At 43.8% G+C, this 17,755-nt stretch overlaps 1 protein-coding gene across 1 annotated transcript; it reads right to left on the bottom strand.

Moving 5' to 3' along the window:
* Positions 1–10,786: 10,786 nt before the first annotated feature.
* LOC311232303 (FACT complex subunit SPT16-like) lies at positions 10,787–14,311 on the bottom strand. Its single transcript, XM_084319056.1, has one exon. The coding sequence runs from the start codon at positions 14,217–14,219 to the stop codon at positions 11,121–11,123; it is 3,099 nt and encodes a 1,032-aa protein (XP_084175182.1). The 5' UTR covers positions 14,220–14,311; the 3' UTR covers positions 10,787–11,120.
* Positions 14,312–17,755: the final 3,444 nt, after the last annotated feature.

The raw sequence follows: 17,755 nt of genomic DNA, 5'->3' as shown, positions 1-17,755 counted from the left end.
CTTCTCCATGGGGGGGCGCTATACCAAGCGAATATTTAATTGGGTACAACTGTCACCATTGCCATCAATCAATTATGATCACAGTCAGTCAAATGCAGCCAATATGCCCTACACAATCAGAGAGAGTGAGAGAGAGAGAGAGAGAGAGATGAGAGAGAGAGAGAGAGAGAGAGGAGAGAGAGAGAGAGAGAGAGCGAGACAGAGAGAGACAGAGAGAAAGAGAGAGCGAGAGAGAGAGAGAGAGAGAGAGAGATGAGAGAGAGAGAGAGAGAGAGAGACAGAGAGAGAGAGAGAGAGAGAGAGAGAGAGAGAGAGAGAGCGAGAGAGAGAGAGATATCGCAACTATACCTTGTTAAGTTGAAACGCACAGTGGTCCAGCAGGCAGAAGGGCTTGATAAAGTATATCCACTCCACTGTCCTGTCCAGACTGTGTTGATGTCCATTGTCCATGCATGTCCGGCACACTGCATCCATATATAGCTTGTTGTTAGCCAACAAGAGTGTGAGTGAAGAGCTGTGTCTTTGTCCATTTCGCGTCAAACAGCCTGCAAACTACCTGGTGTTCTATCGCCATGCTCTAAGACAAACTCTAACCTTAACCAACTTTGAAAGAGTGCCTAAGCTTAACCGTCGAAAGAACTTGCTGTCACACTCTAGACAAATAGCTGCATCACAACCTATGATCACAACAACACAAGTTACACAACAGAACAGCTACAACAGAAACTGACGTCGGCCAATCAGAGAGCGTCTCCACGAAATGCGGCTACGAAAAAAAAAACTGACGTCGGCCAATCAGAGAGCGTCTCCACGAAATGCGGCTACGGAAATTGCTAAGGCTGCTTGCCTAGACCGCTTCAAATCGCGCCCGGCTTCCATCATAAACATCATATTTCAACGCACAGCGCGTTACGCACTGATTGGCTGCGACGGATACAGCGATGAAACAGTGACGCGCACTCAGAGCGCTATTGCGTCTAGCCCGGGCCGAGAGAAATACGGCTAGGGGAAATGCGGCTATGCGACAGTGAGTCACTTCCTGTTCAGGAAAACGATTATTTTTATTTGATATATTAACGTTATATTGTGCATTGGAAACACAAACATACTTAAAATGAGTAAATATTATTCATTTTAAACATGTTTATATTATTTATAGGGCTATAAAACAAAAAACAAAAAAAGAAATCTCTTGTTCTTCTCTCTTTTAACCAGGGGGGCGGCGCCCGAGCGCCCCTAGTGGTGAGCCGCCACTGGTTTTAGTGGAGTTAGGAAATTAAAAGCGCTCTTCCCCCTCCCCTTTTTTCAGTACACCCTTTGCATTGTCGCCAACACCGGTTCCAGTTCACAGAGGTCTGTATTTCCAACCAAAGTAAAGGGCCTATGTAACACATATTGCACAACTTGCAAGCAGAGATACTTGTGATTGCAATTACTTAAAAATACCACTTCATATCATTCTCATGACATCATGCCATTGCCTACCAATATAGCTCAATTGTACAACTCATTGGCCATTAATGATAATCCCATGTTATTGTTTGTCATGTCTGTGATTTTTAGTTGGACATGAACTCAATTCGTGAGTGGTGGTGTACTCTACTAATGGAGCGCTTCCAAACTGAGGGGTACGTTACAGTATCTTGGAGTATAATTAGTCAACATGTGTTGGAAGCAATAATAACTTATAATTGTTTTTCATAATTTGAAAGGCACGGCAAGAGGTTTGCCCACAGGACCAGGGAGTCGAGGTGTCTGCTCCAAGGACTGCTACAACCTGTTTACAGGGTGCCTCGGACTTCAAGGATTACTACCAGTATCCCACAACACCTCTAGGTTGCCATGGACCGCAGTGCTGAACAAAAAAAGCTGGTGGACTTCATCATCACAGCACATCGGACTAAAGAACACCTAAAGGTACAGTATGTTGGCACCTGTTGCCAAATCTGTGTTTACCAAGCCTATCTGACTGTCTACAATGATTTGATCCTGGACGATTCTCTCTCCTTGCTTTTCTGTACTCTCAGGCCATCGTAAGTGGCAGAGAACCATCAAACTGGTTGCAGAAGTACATCCAGAGGTCACCAAGCAAGAAGCGGTCATGGTCAACGTGTGCCCCAGTCTATTTTCAGGACGACAGGCATCAAAACGCACTGTTTGACTTCTTGTCAAACATCCTGGCCAGCACAGTCTCATCTGTACCCATCCTGGATAATGTAGCCTATATATCCTTGAGGTCTTGCTGCCTGAGGTGATTTTTTTTTCTTTTTTTTCTTTTTTTTTATAATTTTTTAAACACACATATAAACAAACATGACAACACACGATACGATACACAAGCGTTAATATACAGTGTATATCCAACGAAATTACCATTTATACCAATGTCTTATACAGGATATACCCCTAATACCTGTTATCTAAAAACCTACACACATATGCTCCAGCTCGAACCCCCCCCTCCCGGACCCCTCTTTGGATAGTACCTCCATTATCCCTCGCTCCTAACCAGACACTACCATTATAAGCTAGCTTTTATTCTCTCCACCACTTCTAACCACATTGACATTTTGGATTCATTGAGACCCAGAATTCTTGCTGTAGATATTTCTTGATAAATCACATCGAGATATGTAAGAAACCAAACTTTCCAGCAAATTTTTTCCGGTTGAAACCAGCGTGATGCGATCAGCTTTTTAGCTACTGTGATACCCGATAAAACCAATCTCTTTAGCTGTGGATTTACTGCAAACTCAAAAACATCATTCAATAGTAATACAGAGGGGTGTACAGGTATATTCCAAGATACAAGTTTTGATAATTGTTGGGTTACATCTTTCCAGAATGCCTTAACTGGTGGGCAGTCCCAATACATGTGCATAAATGTCCCTTCGTCCCCATTTGTACATTGGGAGCATTTGGAGTCTTGTTTAAGACCCATTCTGTTCAGTCTTATAGGAGTCAAGTATGTCCTGTGAATATAGTTAAGATTGATTTGTTGATGGTCCGGGTTCCTTGATGTAAGTCGGACATTTGCCCAGGCTCCTTGCCAATCAAAGTCACTTTCCAGGTCTGGTATATCCCTCCTCCAGATAGAGTCTAGTTGGAGGGTTTCATACGAGGACGTTAGTAATTGATGATAAAAATCTGAAACAAAACCTCTCGATGTCTCTCTTTCATAGATGAATTTGTGGTATCTGTGGTGTTCAATTGGTATGTCTAATGGAACACCGTGAGACTTCAAACATAGCCGTAACTGTATGTAAAAAAGCCATGTGGACTTGGTGAGATAAATTTTTTTGCATATTTCTCCATAACTACAAAAACCCTGTTTGTTAAAAACATCCCCTAATGAGTGTATGCCTTGCTCTTCCCATATAGGGAATCTTATAGGACGTTTTTCAATTAAGAGTGCATTGTTATTGAATAAGGGAGTATGATTGTGCCATTTATGTGGGTTAGGATATTTTTTGTGTTTCACGCCATATCCGGATCGCATGGGTAATTATGGGGCCAAATTTCCGTTCACAGTGCTTGATTGGTAGTTCAGTGTATGCTATGTCCTTCAGTCTATGTGGGGCTACTATGTTTTCTTCAAATTTTCTCCAGGATACTAATGCTTGGGGATCAAACCATGTTGTCAATGGTCTTAATGTGTACGCCTTAAAATAGTGGAAAAAATCTGGAAATGCCATGCCACCGTCTGCTTTATTTCTCTGTGCGGTGGATCTTTTTATACGTGGTGGTTTGTTATTCCAAATAAATGTTTATGTGGAGGAGTGTAATCTTTTCCAGTAACCCTCTGGAGGGTGTAACGGTAGCATTGAACTGAAGAAGTTGATTCTAGGTAGTACATCCATCTTAACTATTGATATCCGTGCCTGTACTGAGTTTTTAAGTTTTGCCCACTTATCAATGTCGTCTTTGATTTTGTTTTGGATTTTTGTGTAATTGTGCTTCACCGTTTGTCTTATGGTGGGGAATATTTCCACTCCCAAGCATCTAAAATGTTTTACCATAGGTATCTCTCCTGGGAGGGTTATATCTTTTTTTGCAGGGGTGTTAAGTGGAAGGAAAGCCGACTTCGGCCAATTTATCTTAAATCCCGATAAATCACCAAAGTTCTCAATCAACTTGAGCAGATGAGGCAATGTGGTGTTGGGGTTTTGCATGAACAATATTACGTCGTCCGCATATAAACTAATTTTATGTTGTGTGCCCTTGATTACGATTGGTTCTATGGATTGGGATTGTCTTATATATTGTGCTAAAGGCTCTAATGATAGATCGAATAGTCCGGGACTAAGAGGGCAACCCTGTCTGGCTGAGCGTGATACCGGAAAGATTTTGGAGATGATTGTACCTGTTGTAATCATGGCCGATGGGTCTTTGTATAATACTTTAATCATATCAATGAATCCTTTTCCTAACCCCATCCTTTCTAATACTGCCCATAGATACAACCATTCCAGCCTGTCAAAGGCTTTCATAGCATCCAGGGACAGCATCGCCTTAGGTATGGTGTCGTCCTTGTCGGCATCTAGTACGTGCAGTATTCGTCTTATGTTATCAGTGATCAGGCGACCTCTTATGAAGCCAGTTTGGTCCGGATGAACTAAAGACGTCATATGCTTTTGTAATCTGATGGCTAATACCTTAGAGTACAGTTTGATATCGGTTCCGAGGAGGCTTAAGGGTCTGTAACTACCGCACTCGGTGGGGTCTTTGTCTTTTTTGAGAAGGACTGTTATGAGTGCAATATTGTCGTTTTTATGGAAGTTCCCCTCCTTGACTGAGTATAAGATCATATTTAGTAATAAGGGTCCAATTATGTCCCAACAAGAAAGGTACATTTCTGGTGGGATACCGTCTCTTCCAAGAGCCTTACCACTTTGCATTTAGGATATGGCCTTCTTGAGTTCCTCTAGTGTGATCGGTGTTTCTAACTGTTTAGCGTCATCCTCTGAAAGTTTAGGGAGAATAATTTGATTAAGATATATGTCCATTTTGTTTTGATCGAAGGTCGTTTCTGATTTATATAAGTCGGAGTAGAATTCTTTGAATGTATCGTTTATTTTTTCAGGGTCTGTTTCAAGTACTTGTTGTGCTCTAATGGTAGTTATATCTGCAAATTTTGCATTAATTCTTAATCGCATGGCTAATAGGTGACTAGGTTTAGAACCTTGGGAGTACTGCTGTTGTCTTGTGCTGCGTATTTGTATTTCCGATTGTTGTCTGTATATGGCATTGATCTCTATTTTTAGTATGTTAACTTGATTTTCTAGTCGAGTTGAGTTGTTGTATTTTAAAGAATTAAATAACGTTGACTAAAGCGTTTCCAGTTCAGACAGTTTTGTGCATTGATTCTTGCGCATTTTGGAGGAAAAGCTATCAGTGAAATCCTTGATCATTCCCTTTACCGACATCCATATTATTCTGGGGTCTTGCACCGAGTTTGCATTCTCCCGTAGGAATACTATAAGAGCTTCTTTGAGTTGTGTAATGAATTCCTTGTTATTAAGCAGCATCGATTTAAATCGCCATCTTGGGGCTCGGGAAGATAGTATACCAAATGTTCCTTTTAGGAGTAAATAACAGTGATCTGATAGTGCATTGGGTATCATTTCCACTTCATATTTATCAAATAGTCTCGGGGATGCAAAGACATAATCTATTCTGGATAATGTGTTATGTCTCGCAGATCGACAAGAGTACTTTCGGGTCGTGGGATTAAGTGATCGCCATAAGTCATTTACACCTGTAATCTTCGACCAATCCTTTAATGCTTAAGATTAATTCTTTTGTTCGCTGGAAAAGGCGAGGTAAGATTTGTCCATCCTTGGATTCCAAATGGCATTAAAATCTGCACCTATTATAAATGAGTAATCGGGAAGGTCTAACATTGCATTGGTTAGTGTAGAGAAGAAACCCTCTTCGTACAAATTTGGGGCATATACCGCTGCCAACGCTATTTTCCTGTTATTGTGTACAATCATAGCTATAGTTATACGACCATCTGCATCCGACCATACTCCCTTTAATTCAATATTTAACTTACGTCTAACGACTATGGCTACACCTCGAGTTCTCGTACCAAAAGAAGAGTGACTAATATTATGATATGTGTTGTCCGCTAACGTATCTATGTCTTCCTCTAAAATGTGCGTTTCGCTTAGTAGAGCCACGTCCACATGTTCTTTTTTTCATCAGTGTGAGCACGCTTTTGCGTTTGTGTTGTTTATTTATCCCACCAGTGTTCCATATCATTATATTCAAACTAGCCATAATCTATACATGTTGCTGTGTAGTTTTTGGTAATGCTTCTGGAGTGCGAAGCTACAATAGATGTACATCCAATTATTGAGGTCCCGTTGAGAGCCGAGCTTAAAAACATATATATATACAAATAAAAATCCCCTTTTTCCCCCTCTCCCAGAGAGTCGTACAGGCCTGTGTTCCATAGACACATCCTCCGCGTATGACTCCCTCCCTTAGGCCACCGGATTGCCCAAACTGAGCTTTGTAATCCTACTCTTCCTATGCTAATTGCCATAGGATCTAACATTTTCATTCTAATTCAATAGAATGTCGCTTTTGGTCTTGCGCCTTCCCTTAATGTAGTAAAATATTATGAAAAATGAAAAAAAGAATACCTTCATCGATATATTCATTTGAACCTTCTACTAACTTATGTAGGAAACATCAGAAAAAGGAAAAGATTGTAGACAAACACTAACACCTTAAAATGAAGAAAAATAGAAAAGAACAATGTAAGATAAAAAAAAAGGGGGGAGTGAGAGCTAAAATAAAACTCAACGTGGAGAAACCACTAGAATAAAATTGAATACATAGATAAAAGAGAAAAACAGAGACTTTTAGAGCTACATTGTGCCAATCTCTAAATCAGTGGAGTGATTATTTAAATTATTAGAATAACCTTGTTGTGCTCATACATTTAGGTGTGGCTGACATTTAGGTGTGGCTGATTTTTTTTAAAGCCTTATTAAGGCCTGATTAAACTTCAGTCAATTGATCTATGCTTATACACACCGGATGTTAATGTTAAAGTTGCAGGCCTTCGTTGTAATGGTGCATTATATTCTAGAAGGTTGTAGAATACCCTAGTATATACGAACAGACTGCTGTTATGTTCCAGAATGATCTTCCTACCCAGGGTTCATGACTACTAGTTTTTTTCGGGATATTCCTTAGTGTCCCAGAGCAGTCGAGCGATGAGCCCAGAATATTCCAGAATATTCCAGATTGTTCACAGTGTCAATGATATATTCTTGTCTCCACGGAGACCAGAAGTCTGTAAATCTAATGCATTACGAACCATATTATACACCTTGTGCCTTGGTGTTGCCGGCATGCATATCATCTGCTACTTTTGTTGAGTCGTGGTAAAGTCATTCTAATACTGAAATACAAAGAGAAAGAGAGAGATGAGTAGGCTTATCTGGTGCGAGACAGTGTTGCGTTCTGCCCTGGGGGACCTGCTCCATGTAGATTCAAGTATTCCTCTGCGTCTTTAGGCGTGCGTAATCCTTCCCTCCGGCCGTCTTTTCCCACGATCGATAATAGTGCCGGGTATATTAGCCTTGGTCTGAGGCCACACTTGAACAATTTCTGCATCACCTCCTTGTAGGGGAAACGCTGAGCGATGGCCTCTTTGCATAGATCTTTGTAGATAAATATTGAATTTTCACCATATTTCAGTTTCCCCCTTTGGTTGCGTGCAACTCTGATGATGTCATCTCTTATTGCCGTCTTGCGCAGAGTAACAATGATGACTCTTGGACCGTTGCCTCTTTGTTCTCGAGTACCGATTCTGTAACATTGGTCCACTATCGGCTCTGTGGTTAGAATGTTGTTACCCAAAATATCTGTTAACACTGTTGGAAACTTGTCGTCTGTGCAATTGACTGATTCATCAAGTCCCACAATGCGGATATTATTTCGCCTGTAGTAACGTTGGGTCTCGAGCAGCCTCTCCATCGCTTCAACTTTGACTTCTTGTATTTTTATCCGACATGCTTCTTCCACCTTTTTTATCTCCTTCGTTAACTCTATCAATCCATCGTTGACGTTCTTCTCGTTCTCTTTGACTACCCGTGTAATTTCTGTCACCGTATTCTCCACTGTCGTGATTCGCACGGACTGTACAGCGACTGCTTTCATAACTTCTTCGAATTTAGCATCGATGTGTGCGACGTGTACTTTGAAAGCTACCATCTGTTCCTTAATCAGGCTAGTCAGAGAGTTGAAGTCGGGTTGTGTAATTGCACTGCCTGTGTCAGTTGATATTGTAGGTGCAGTGATGGGATTGTCAACAACGGATCTGCCGTCGCGTCGCCTGTTATTTTTTTTGAACGTGTCTCAATCGTCGCCGTTGGATTTGCTGCTTCGTGTTTCTTTCCAACCCTTTTCTTATCCTTACCATCCATGTTGAGTCTTTGTCTTTTGATATAGTTAGTAGAAGTTCCTATTAATACATACGATGTGGTTTAATCTCATTGGTATTTGTTAAAATAATGTTTTTGAACGAAATTAACGGTGACGGGAGCGGAGCTGTTACCAAACGCGTGCGCTACATATTGTAGCTAAACTGGAACCTGAGGTGAATTTGTATATTTTTACTTTTCACTATGTATGAAACACGACTTTGTTGAGAGATTTCAATTCTAATGTGTGCAGTTATTGAAAAATAATGCATGATCCAGGGGCTTATTTACTTGCCTTTGTCTCATGGGGTAAACTGTAATCTTCTCTCTCCATGACAGGTCACTATAAGCGCTATTGCAGCAGTCAATGAGGTCACCAGTAAGAGGGCTGAAGAAATCTTCTGGACCCCAGATGTCGACAAAAGGCATGCCAACATTATCCTAATCATCAGATTCGTTTTTATTATCTGAAACATTTTCTCTTTTAAATGTCTTGTTTTGAATTTATTGTCACAGTATGTGTTGTCCTGGTCATATCGCTATTAGACCTAACTATGTATAGTGGTACAGTGTAGAATTACCAGAATATTGCATTGTCGTACTTGTATTGAAAAACTGATTTTTGAGGAGAAGACTGGTACTCATCATCTTCGTCTCCACAAAAAGGAAAATGACATGTGAAGTATGTTGTGTGCCAGGTTCAAACAGTGCTGTATATGTACAGTTTATTCCTACTCCTATCCAAGCTCCGGGAGGGTCATCAAAGAGAAGTCGCCTATTCTCAGTCCTTGCCCCAAAATGGTGGAATGAACTACCCACCCCAGTTAGGACAGCCGAAACCCATCCAATCTTTCGCCGTCGACTAAAGACGCACTTCTTCAACCATTATCTGAATTAAAAAGTTAAAATAAAAAAAATCTAACCCTAACTAACCTTACTGTCATGCACTTGTCCTAATAAACTAACCTACACTGTAGCACTCAACACTTTATGAACATTGTTACTCAGCTGATAGAGTTGTGCCCTTCCTGATGGCTTGTTGTACAGAACTTGTAAGTCGCTTTGGATAAAAAGCATCAGCTAAATGACTAAATGTAAATGTATTCCCCCTCAAATGTATATACTCTATTATTACTAGATCTGGTATGTCATAAATGTCTAGATGTAACATTACTGTCTATGTACCTATGTAAACGAGACGAAAGTTAAGTTGAAAATGGGGGATCTATGTAAACGAGACGAAAGTGGTATGTCATAAATGTCTAGCAGTAGTGCAAATACTTGTCCAGGCCACTAATACTTGTCTACGCCACGAAGCCCCGCCTCAAACCCGTCCACGCCTGGCTCTGCGGCTCTGCAGATACCCCCTATTGCCTGGTTGGGCTTTGGTCACTATCTGTGTTATTGATTATGTATTGATTATGTATGTGACAATGCGATAAGTTCAACCCTGGTTGGGCTTTGGTCACTATCTGTGTTATTGATTATGTATGTGACAATGCGATAAGTTCAACCCTGGTTGGGCTTTGGTCACTATCTGTGTTATTGATTATGTATGTGACAATGCGATAAGTTCAACCCTGGTTGGGCTTTGGTCACTATCTGTGTTATTGATTATGTATGTGACAATGCGATAAGTTCAAGGCTTTGGTCACTATCTGTGTTTATATTGATTATGTATTGATTATGTATGTGACAATGCGATAAGTTCAACCCTGGTTGGGCTTTGGTCACTATCTGTGTTAAGCTTATTAGATATTGATTATGTATGTGATGTGTATAAATACTGTTTACTTCATAGTTAGGCCATAACTTTCTTAAAATTTTATTACAAAAACAAAAACAGGATTTTCAGAATTAACAATACAACAGTCCATCTATCCCGAATGAAGGAAAAGACAGAAAAGAGAGATGGGGAGACAGTGTGTACTGGTGTGTGTGTGCGTGCGTGTCTATGTGCATAAGTGTACAAACCCCCGTTTAAAAAAAGAATCAAAAACCCAATCAACAAATGTATACCCGAATATTCTATTAGTTTATAGAAACATTTTTTTTATTTTATCATCTTTTAGACAGAAAAACAAACATGTTTGCAATAAAAAGTATTTGATGCACGCAACACGCGCGCCGCACACACACACACACACACACACACAACCCGAGACGGAGGAATAGATTAAAAGGTAGGGGGTGGGGGCTGACTGTGGAAATGAGCTCCGGCAGGTTCGTGAGACCAAAACGACTCGTTAAGAATTGGCTTTGGACACTGCATTGTGCGGCGGCTCGCGATCATCTACGGCTGGAGGCGTGGAGTACATCTGTGGCTCCGTATTCAGCAGCGTTTCCATTCGGGGCATTCGGTTCCACATTCAGTATACCGCTCGCCTTTACCGTTCACCGGTACTGTGTTACCATGTCAACGTGACACAAAACACAAAAGTAAGGGGAGGAGGAGGGGGGTCTACCTCTATATACAAATTGTGTGAGGTGTGTGTGTGTGTGTGTGTGTGCATGTGTTTATTTTGCTGCGATGAACATGAGTCAGGTCAGAGCCAGCTGGGGAGTGGGTCGGATCAACTGTTTTGGCAGTAGTGTGTGTGTGTATGAGAGTGTGTGTGTGTGTGTGTGTGTGTGTGTGTGTGTGTGTGTGTGTATAGTGTGTGTGAAAACGGACATTTAGTGCCGCCGTTTCTTCTTGCTGGGGGGAGGAGCCGGGCGACCGGACTTCCTCTTCCTGGGGTTGGTGGTCTCCTCCGTTTCCTTGTAGTGACTCTCTTTGTCGGCTTTCCTGGCCTCCTCTTCCAGTTCATCCCAGTCTTTCCCGCTCTCCTCCTCACTGCCGACAGACTCACTGTAATTCGAGTCCTCCGTTTCGGAGTCATAATCTTCACTGTCTTCCCCTTCCTCCTCTTCCTCATCCGCAGAGGGGTTGAAGGTCTCGTCCTCCATCTCCGACTCAGAGTCCTCGTCCCCGCCGTCCTCCTCGCCCTCCGGGTCCAAGAAGGACCAGCCTCCCTGCTCGAAGAAGCCCTCTGGGTTGTCCACGATGGTCTTCATGATCTTGGTCCAGTTCAAGGACTGGACTCCCTCCGTGTATTTGATGTCACACGAGTTGAGCCATTCCTTGATGGGGTCCAGGGAGTTGACAGGCACAGCGTTGATCATGGTGACCTTCTTGTTGTAGTCCTTGTAGACGATGACCACGTCAAAGTTCTTCAGGTGGAACTGCACACGCTCAAAGTGGACCAACTCCACCTCGTCCAGAGTCACGACGAACGGTGGCCATTCAGTAGTGTTGAGAAGTGAACTGGATGTTGGCTGTAGGAGGCAGGTACTCCTGTAGGGGGCGCCCTGGAAGCCCAGGTTTCTGAAGGGGACCTCGAACTCCAGCTCCTCCTTGGTGAGCGTCTCCACCTTCTCGATGAAGTTCTTGAAGGCCGACTTGAGCTTGTGCCTCATCTCCAGCTCCATCTGCTCGGCGTACAGGTCGTCACGGTCGTGCATGTGCTGATGCTTGCCCAGGTCCGTGGTGATCTCGCCCACCTCCGTGTAGAACTGGACGTCCGTGTGGCGCTTCTTGCCAAACATGATGGCGTTCTTGAGGTGGAAGTGCAGGACTATGATCATCTCCCCGTCGCAGGGCTGGAAGATGGAGTGTTTGATGTTGTTGTAAAGAATGTCCACTTTGTCCCCGTGTACCGACGTGAAACGGAAACCGCTAGTGTGGGCCTCCAGCGACCCCTGCATCCTCTTCTGGGCGATGTTGGGTCTGATGTAGAGGTCCTTGAGCTTGGGGTTGCTGCGGTTGAGGTTGATGACCAGCGAATCCTGTTTGACGATGCCCTCCTTCTCCTTCTCCTCTGCCTCCCACGTCTTGTAGCGCTTCTGCACCTCCTTGATGATGCGGAAGGCGTACTGCAGGTTGGTGGAGGGCACGATGGGGTCGCCGGGCGTTTTCAGGTTGGACGCTCGGTACGTAATTTCTTTGACGAAGGTGGCGTCTGGGTTGGGGAAGATGTTGCCCTCGTGGCGGCCCAGGGAGCTCCCGGGAACGTAGAAGTTTATCCTCAGGTAGGTGTAATCTCCTTCTACCGACATACTGATGTTCTTGATGGTGGCGATGTGGAAAGGCGTAGCGATGCCGAACACGGGCATGACGACCGTCTCGTACTTCTTGTCGATGAAGATCTTCATGTCCCGGATGTCCTTCTCCCTGGGCATCTGGGACACGTTCTTATAGGACACGTTGGACTTCCTGGCCTTCTGAATCTGTTCCTCTCCTTTCTGTTCCGTCAGACGCCGCCGGGCCTCCTCGTTCATCTGATTGGCCAGTTCCTTCTGGTGAGTCCGCCTCTTCTCCTCCGCCGTCATCTCATTCCTGGTTCTGTCTGTCAGCAGAGCGGCACCACGCGCTCCTTTACCCAGGAGCTCCTCCGCGTCATCCGCGTCTTCCTCATCATCGTCCTCGTCGTCGTTCTTTAAGAAGATTCCCACGTTCTTGATCTTTTTCTTGACCGGCGTGAGTATCGTAGCAGCTTCCTCCTCATTAATCTGTACTGTGTCTCCGATGAACAGGGCGTATTTCTTCTGCTCGTCTTTCTTCGCCTCTTTATTCACGAGGTCAGAAAAACCCAGACTGATACTCAACACCATGCCTTTCTTCAGTTTGTACTGGTTTTTACCGTTCAAGACCAAGGAACCCTCTCTGAACTCAATTCCCATTGCAAACCCAAGGTTTTTTGTGAGCTTGGATACCAGGTCTGCCTTCTCTTTTTTCACATAGTCCAGAACGGTGTTGTAGGCATCGCCGATTTTGACCCCGTGTTTGAGCTCTTTGAGCAGCTCCTCCTCCACCAGCAACAGGAAGTTGTAGTTGTCCTGCATGTCCTGCGGGGGGTCCACCATCAGGGTGCGCACCAGGTTGGCGCAGTAGGACTTGTAGCGGATCCCCATGGCACATGTGATGGCACCAAAGTGCATGTGGTTCTTATCACTGACAACGCTGAACTTCAGGCTGTAGTTCCCTCCGCTCTGGATGATGGGAGGGTAGCACATCTCCACTGTGGAGGGGTCTGCGCCGCCCAGGAACTTCTTCTCCTCTATCGCCTTCTCGACCGACTCTGCCAGCTTACTGTGGCGTACTTTCTCGTCTGCGTCCACGATATCCATGACTCGCTCCTTGAAGAACTTGGAGTAGACCTCGCTGGTGACGGCGGCGGCCTTCTTCATGAGTGCCAGCTCCCCGTCCTCCTTGACCGCCATGGTGTACGCCACCACCGCACTGATGTCCACCTTCTCTAGTCCATCTGCAGTGATGGCATCGCTCCAGCTCTTCATGTATTCCCCAGGGAACTTGTCCTTGCTGAAGACTCCCACAGTCTTGCCCTCCTTGCTGGCCTTGATGGCTTCCATCATCTTGTCAAAGTTGGCCTTGTTGCTTTCATTCTTCTCTCTGGTGAGCAGGGTGATGGGCGGCACGCCACTGGCGTTCTCGTTGCCCTTGGTGATGGCCACTTGTTTGAGGAACTCCACATTCTTCTTGCTGGCCAGGAAGATGATCTTTGTGTCACAGAACACCATGATGGTGTCCGTCAGCTCGTAGCCAAACAGCCAGGTCTGCAGTGCTGTGGATTTGGCATATACAATCTCCTCATCCACTCCGACTGAGACCACGATGGCATCCACTTTACCAAACTCATCTTCTGCTTTCTTCCAGTTGCCGTACAGTCGCTTGATTCGGCGGTAGTACGCTTCCTTGTCCAAGTTTACCGCCATGGCGAGTGTTCTCCTTGTTGTGCTCCTTGAAACTCCAGCTCCCGGCTCTTCACAGCAGCTCAGGCCGGATGAGGGTCAACGCGCCTCGGCTTCAGGACCTCCTCCTCCTCGCTATGTTCCGCTTCCCTTCAAATCTCCCCTTCTCTACCAAACAACAAAAATTTAAATAAATATTATGAACAAACGTTTAGATTAAAATATGTACATTGGATAAAACCTGGTCATCATAATTTCTTGTGCAATAATGGATGGATTATCCAAGGGGGGTCCTGAGGGGGGGGGAATTATTATGCTCTTGCTCGCTCTTCTCCCCCCCCCCCCCCCCTCAGGACCCCCCTTGGATAATCCATCCATTATTTCGTTTCTAACCAAGGATTACAATTCATATTATGCTCTTGCTCGCTCTTCTCCCCCCCCCCCCAGGACCCCCCTTGGATAATCCATCCATTATTTCGTTTCTAACCAAGGATTACAATTCATATGCTAACCTTTATTCTCTCCACCACTTCTAACCAGATTGCAATGCTGGCTTCATTGACACCTAAAATTCTTGCTGTAGATATCTCTAGATAAATCACATAGAGATAAGTAAGAACCCATACCTTCAGGCACATTTTATCCGGTTGAATCCAGCGTGATGCTATCAGCTTTTTAGCAGCCGTAAGACCGGACAAAATTAGTCTCTTTAGCTGTATAGTGGCTGCTAATTGAGAAACATCATTCAACAACAATACGGAAGGCAGTACAGGTATGGTCAGAAAAAAAAATTCTGATAATTGCGTGGTTACTTCTTCCCAGAATATCTTAACAGGGGGGCATTCCCAGTACATATGTATAAATGTACCGATATCGCCCCTTGAACACAAGGAGCATAGAGAGTCTTGTTTAAGCCCCATTTGGTTCAATCTTATAGGAGTCAGGTAAATCCTATGAATATAATTAAGATTAATCTGCACAATGAGATCTTCTTCTTCTTCTTCTTTAGAATTTCCGGCAGTGTAGACGCATCGTTGCGTATTACTGCCCTCCGCAGTTCTTTTGATGAGCTCTTCTTCTTCTTCTTCTTTCTTCGTTTGAATTTCCCGCAGGCGTATTACTGCCCTCCTCAGTTCTTATGCTACGCTAGTGGTGTGCCATAGTTAGGCCTCTGGTAAACCAACTTTTGATTGTTTACCCTCTTCTTCTTCTCATCTTCAAAACACATTACTATCAACTCTATCTCCTTCTTCTCTGCTCCTCTTGCCTGTCCAATACTAATAAATACAATAACGCTATATCCTCTGGTACAACTCTGACGCGTGCAGAAATGTCAGCACTGCCTCTGTGATCAGCTGGTGGATCTCATTATCCATGCCAAAGAAAGATTTAAGAGAGAAGGAAGAGACTCCCAACTCTACCAGACTTTTATAAAAGATTTCCCTCTCTTTCCTATACCTTTCACATTCTAGGAAAACATGCCCAACAGTTTCAGTCTCTCCACATTCACACCGCCCATCTGGATGTTTTCCCACAATGCACAAGGCATCTTCACCCTATCATTCCTAGACCCATATCCATCCACCTTGATTTTGACCCGAGGCTGCAGAGAGAAATAGTGCCTTCCCTTGGTCCCCCTTTCCCACTCAGCCTGCCACTCAGCCTCAACTCCTTTCTTTATCTTCTCTCTGAGTTCTACTCTTCCCATTGAAATGCCTATATCTTCCTCCCTTCCCAGGCTCTGTTTGGCAAGGGAGTCAGCCATCTCATTTCCCGCAATCCCAGCATGCCCCGGAACCCAACAAAACTCCACTGACCAGCCTGCCTTCGCAATCCTATATAAAACCAACATTATTTCCTGAATGAGATCAGGGCGAGCTTTAGACCCACCTGCACAGCCGAGTCATCACTGCAGCAGCCGAGTCAGAACATATAATCACCCGGCTTGGTCCCACTTCCTCCACCCACCACAATGCCCAGAGAATGGCAAGCAACTCTGTCACAAATACAGAGCTGCCATCAGATATTCTTTGTCCCTTACCGATCCCTAACCGAGGCACACACCACCCAAAGCCTGCCCTCCCACTTTCAGGATCCACAGAGCCATCAGTGAAAACCTCCAGAGACCCTGAGGCCAGAAGGAACCTCTCTATTTCTATTGCTGTAGATATTTCTTGATAATTGTTGGGACACATCTTTCCAGAATGCCTTAACTGGTGGGCAGTCCCAATACATGTGCATAAATGTTCCTTCGTCCCCATTTGTACATTGGGAGCATTTGGAGTCTTGTATAAGCCCCATTTTGCACAGCCTTATAGGAGTCAAGTATGTCCTGTGAATATAGTTCAGATTGATTTGTTGATGATCCGGGTTCCTTGATGTAAGTCGGACATTTGCCCAGGCTCCTTGCCAATCAAAGTCATATTCCAGGTCTGGTATATCCCTCCTCCAGACAGTGTCTAGTTGAAGGGTTTCATACGAGGACGTTAGTAATTGATAATAAAAACCTGATACAAAACCTCCCAATGTATCTCTTTCATAGAAAAATTTGTGGTATCTGTGGTGTTCAATTGGTATGAGTAATGGAACACCGTGAGATCTCATACAAAGTCGTAACTGTATGTAAAAAAGCCATGTGGACTCGGTGAGGTTAAACTTTATGCATATTTCGACATAACTACAGAGGCCCTTGTTATTAAAAATATCCCCTAATGAGTGTATGCCTTTCTCTTCCCATATAGGGAATCTTATAGGACGTTTTCCCATTAAGAGTGCATTGTTATTGAATATGGGAGTGTGATTATGCCATTCTTGAGGGTTAGGATATTTCTTTTGTGTTTCCCGCCATGTTCTGATTGCATGGGTAATTATTGGGCCAAATTCTCGCTCACAATGCTTGATTGAAAGTTTAGTGTGTGCTATGTCTTTCAGTCTCTGTGGGGCTACTATGTTTTCTTCTAATTCTCTCCAAGATACCAAAGCCTGGGGGTCAAACCATATCTTCAATGGTCTTAATGTGAAGGCCTTAAAATATTGTAAAAAATCTGGGACTGCCATGCCACCGTCTGCTTTATTTCTCTGTGCGGTGGATCTTTTTATGCGAGGTGGTTTGTTATTCAAAAATAAATTTGTATGTGGAGGTTTGTAATCTTTTCCAGTAGCCCTCTGGAGGAGGTAACGGAAGCATTGAGCTGAAGAAATTGATTCTTGGTAATACATCCATCTTAACTATTGATACCCTTGCCTGTACTGAGTTTTTAAGTTTTGCCCACCTGTCCAGGTCGTCTTTGATTTTGTTCTGTATTTTTGTGTAATTGTGCTTCACCGTTTGTCTTATGGTGGGAAATATTTCCACACCCAAGCATCTGAAATGTTTGACCATGGGTATCGCACCTGGGAGGGATGTGTCTTTTTTTGCACTGGTGTTAAGAGGAAGAAAAGCCGACTTAGGCCAATTTATTTTAAATCCCGATAAATCACCAAAGTTCTCTATCAACTTGAGTATATGCGACAATTGGGGTTTTGCATGAACAATATTACGTCGTCCGCATATAAACTAA

This window comes from Notolepis coatsorum (genome assembly GCF_963971535.1).
Source record: "Notolepis coatsorum genome assembly, chromosome: 7".
Taxonomy (NCBI): domain Eukaryota; kingdom Metazoa; phylum Chordata; class Actinopteri; order Aulopiformes; family Paralepididae; genus Notolepis; species Notolepis coatsorum.
Note: the sequence above shows the minus strand (reverse complement) of the source record. Positions and strands in the feature narration are given on the sequence as shown.

What these genes read in the sequence shown, in the direction of transcription:
- LOC311232303 (XM_084319056.1), bottom strand. Translation starts at nt 14,219, where the DNA reads ATGGCGGTAAACTTGGACAAGGAAGCGTACTACCGCCGAATCAAGCGA.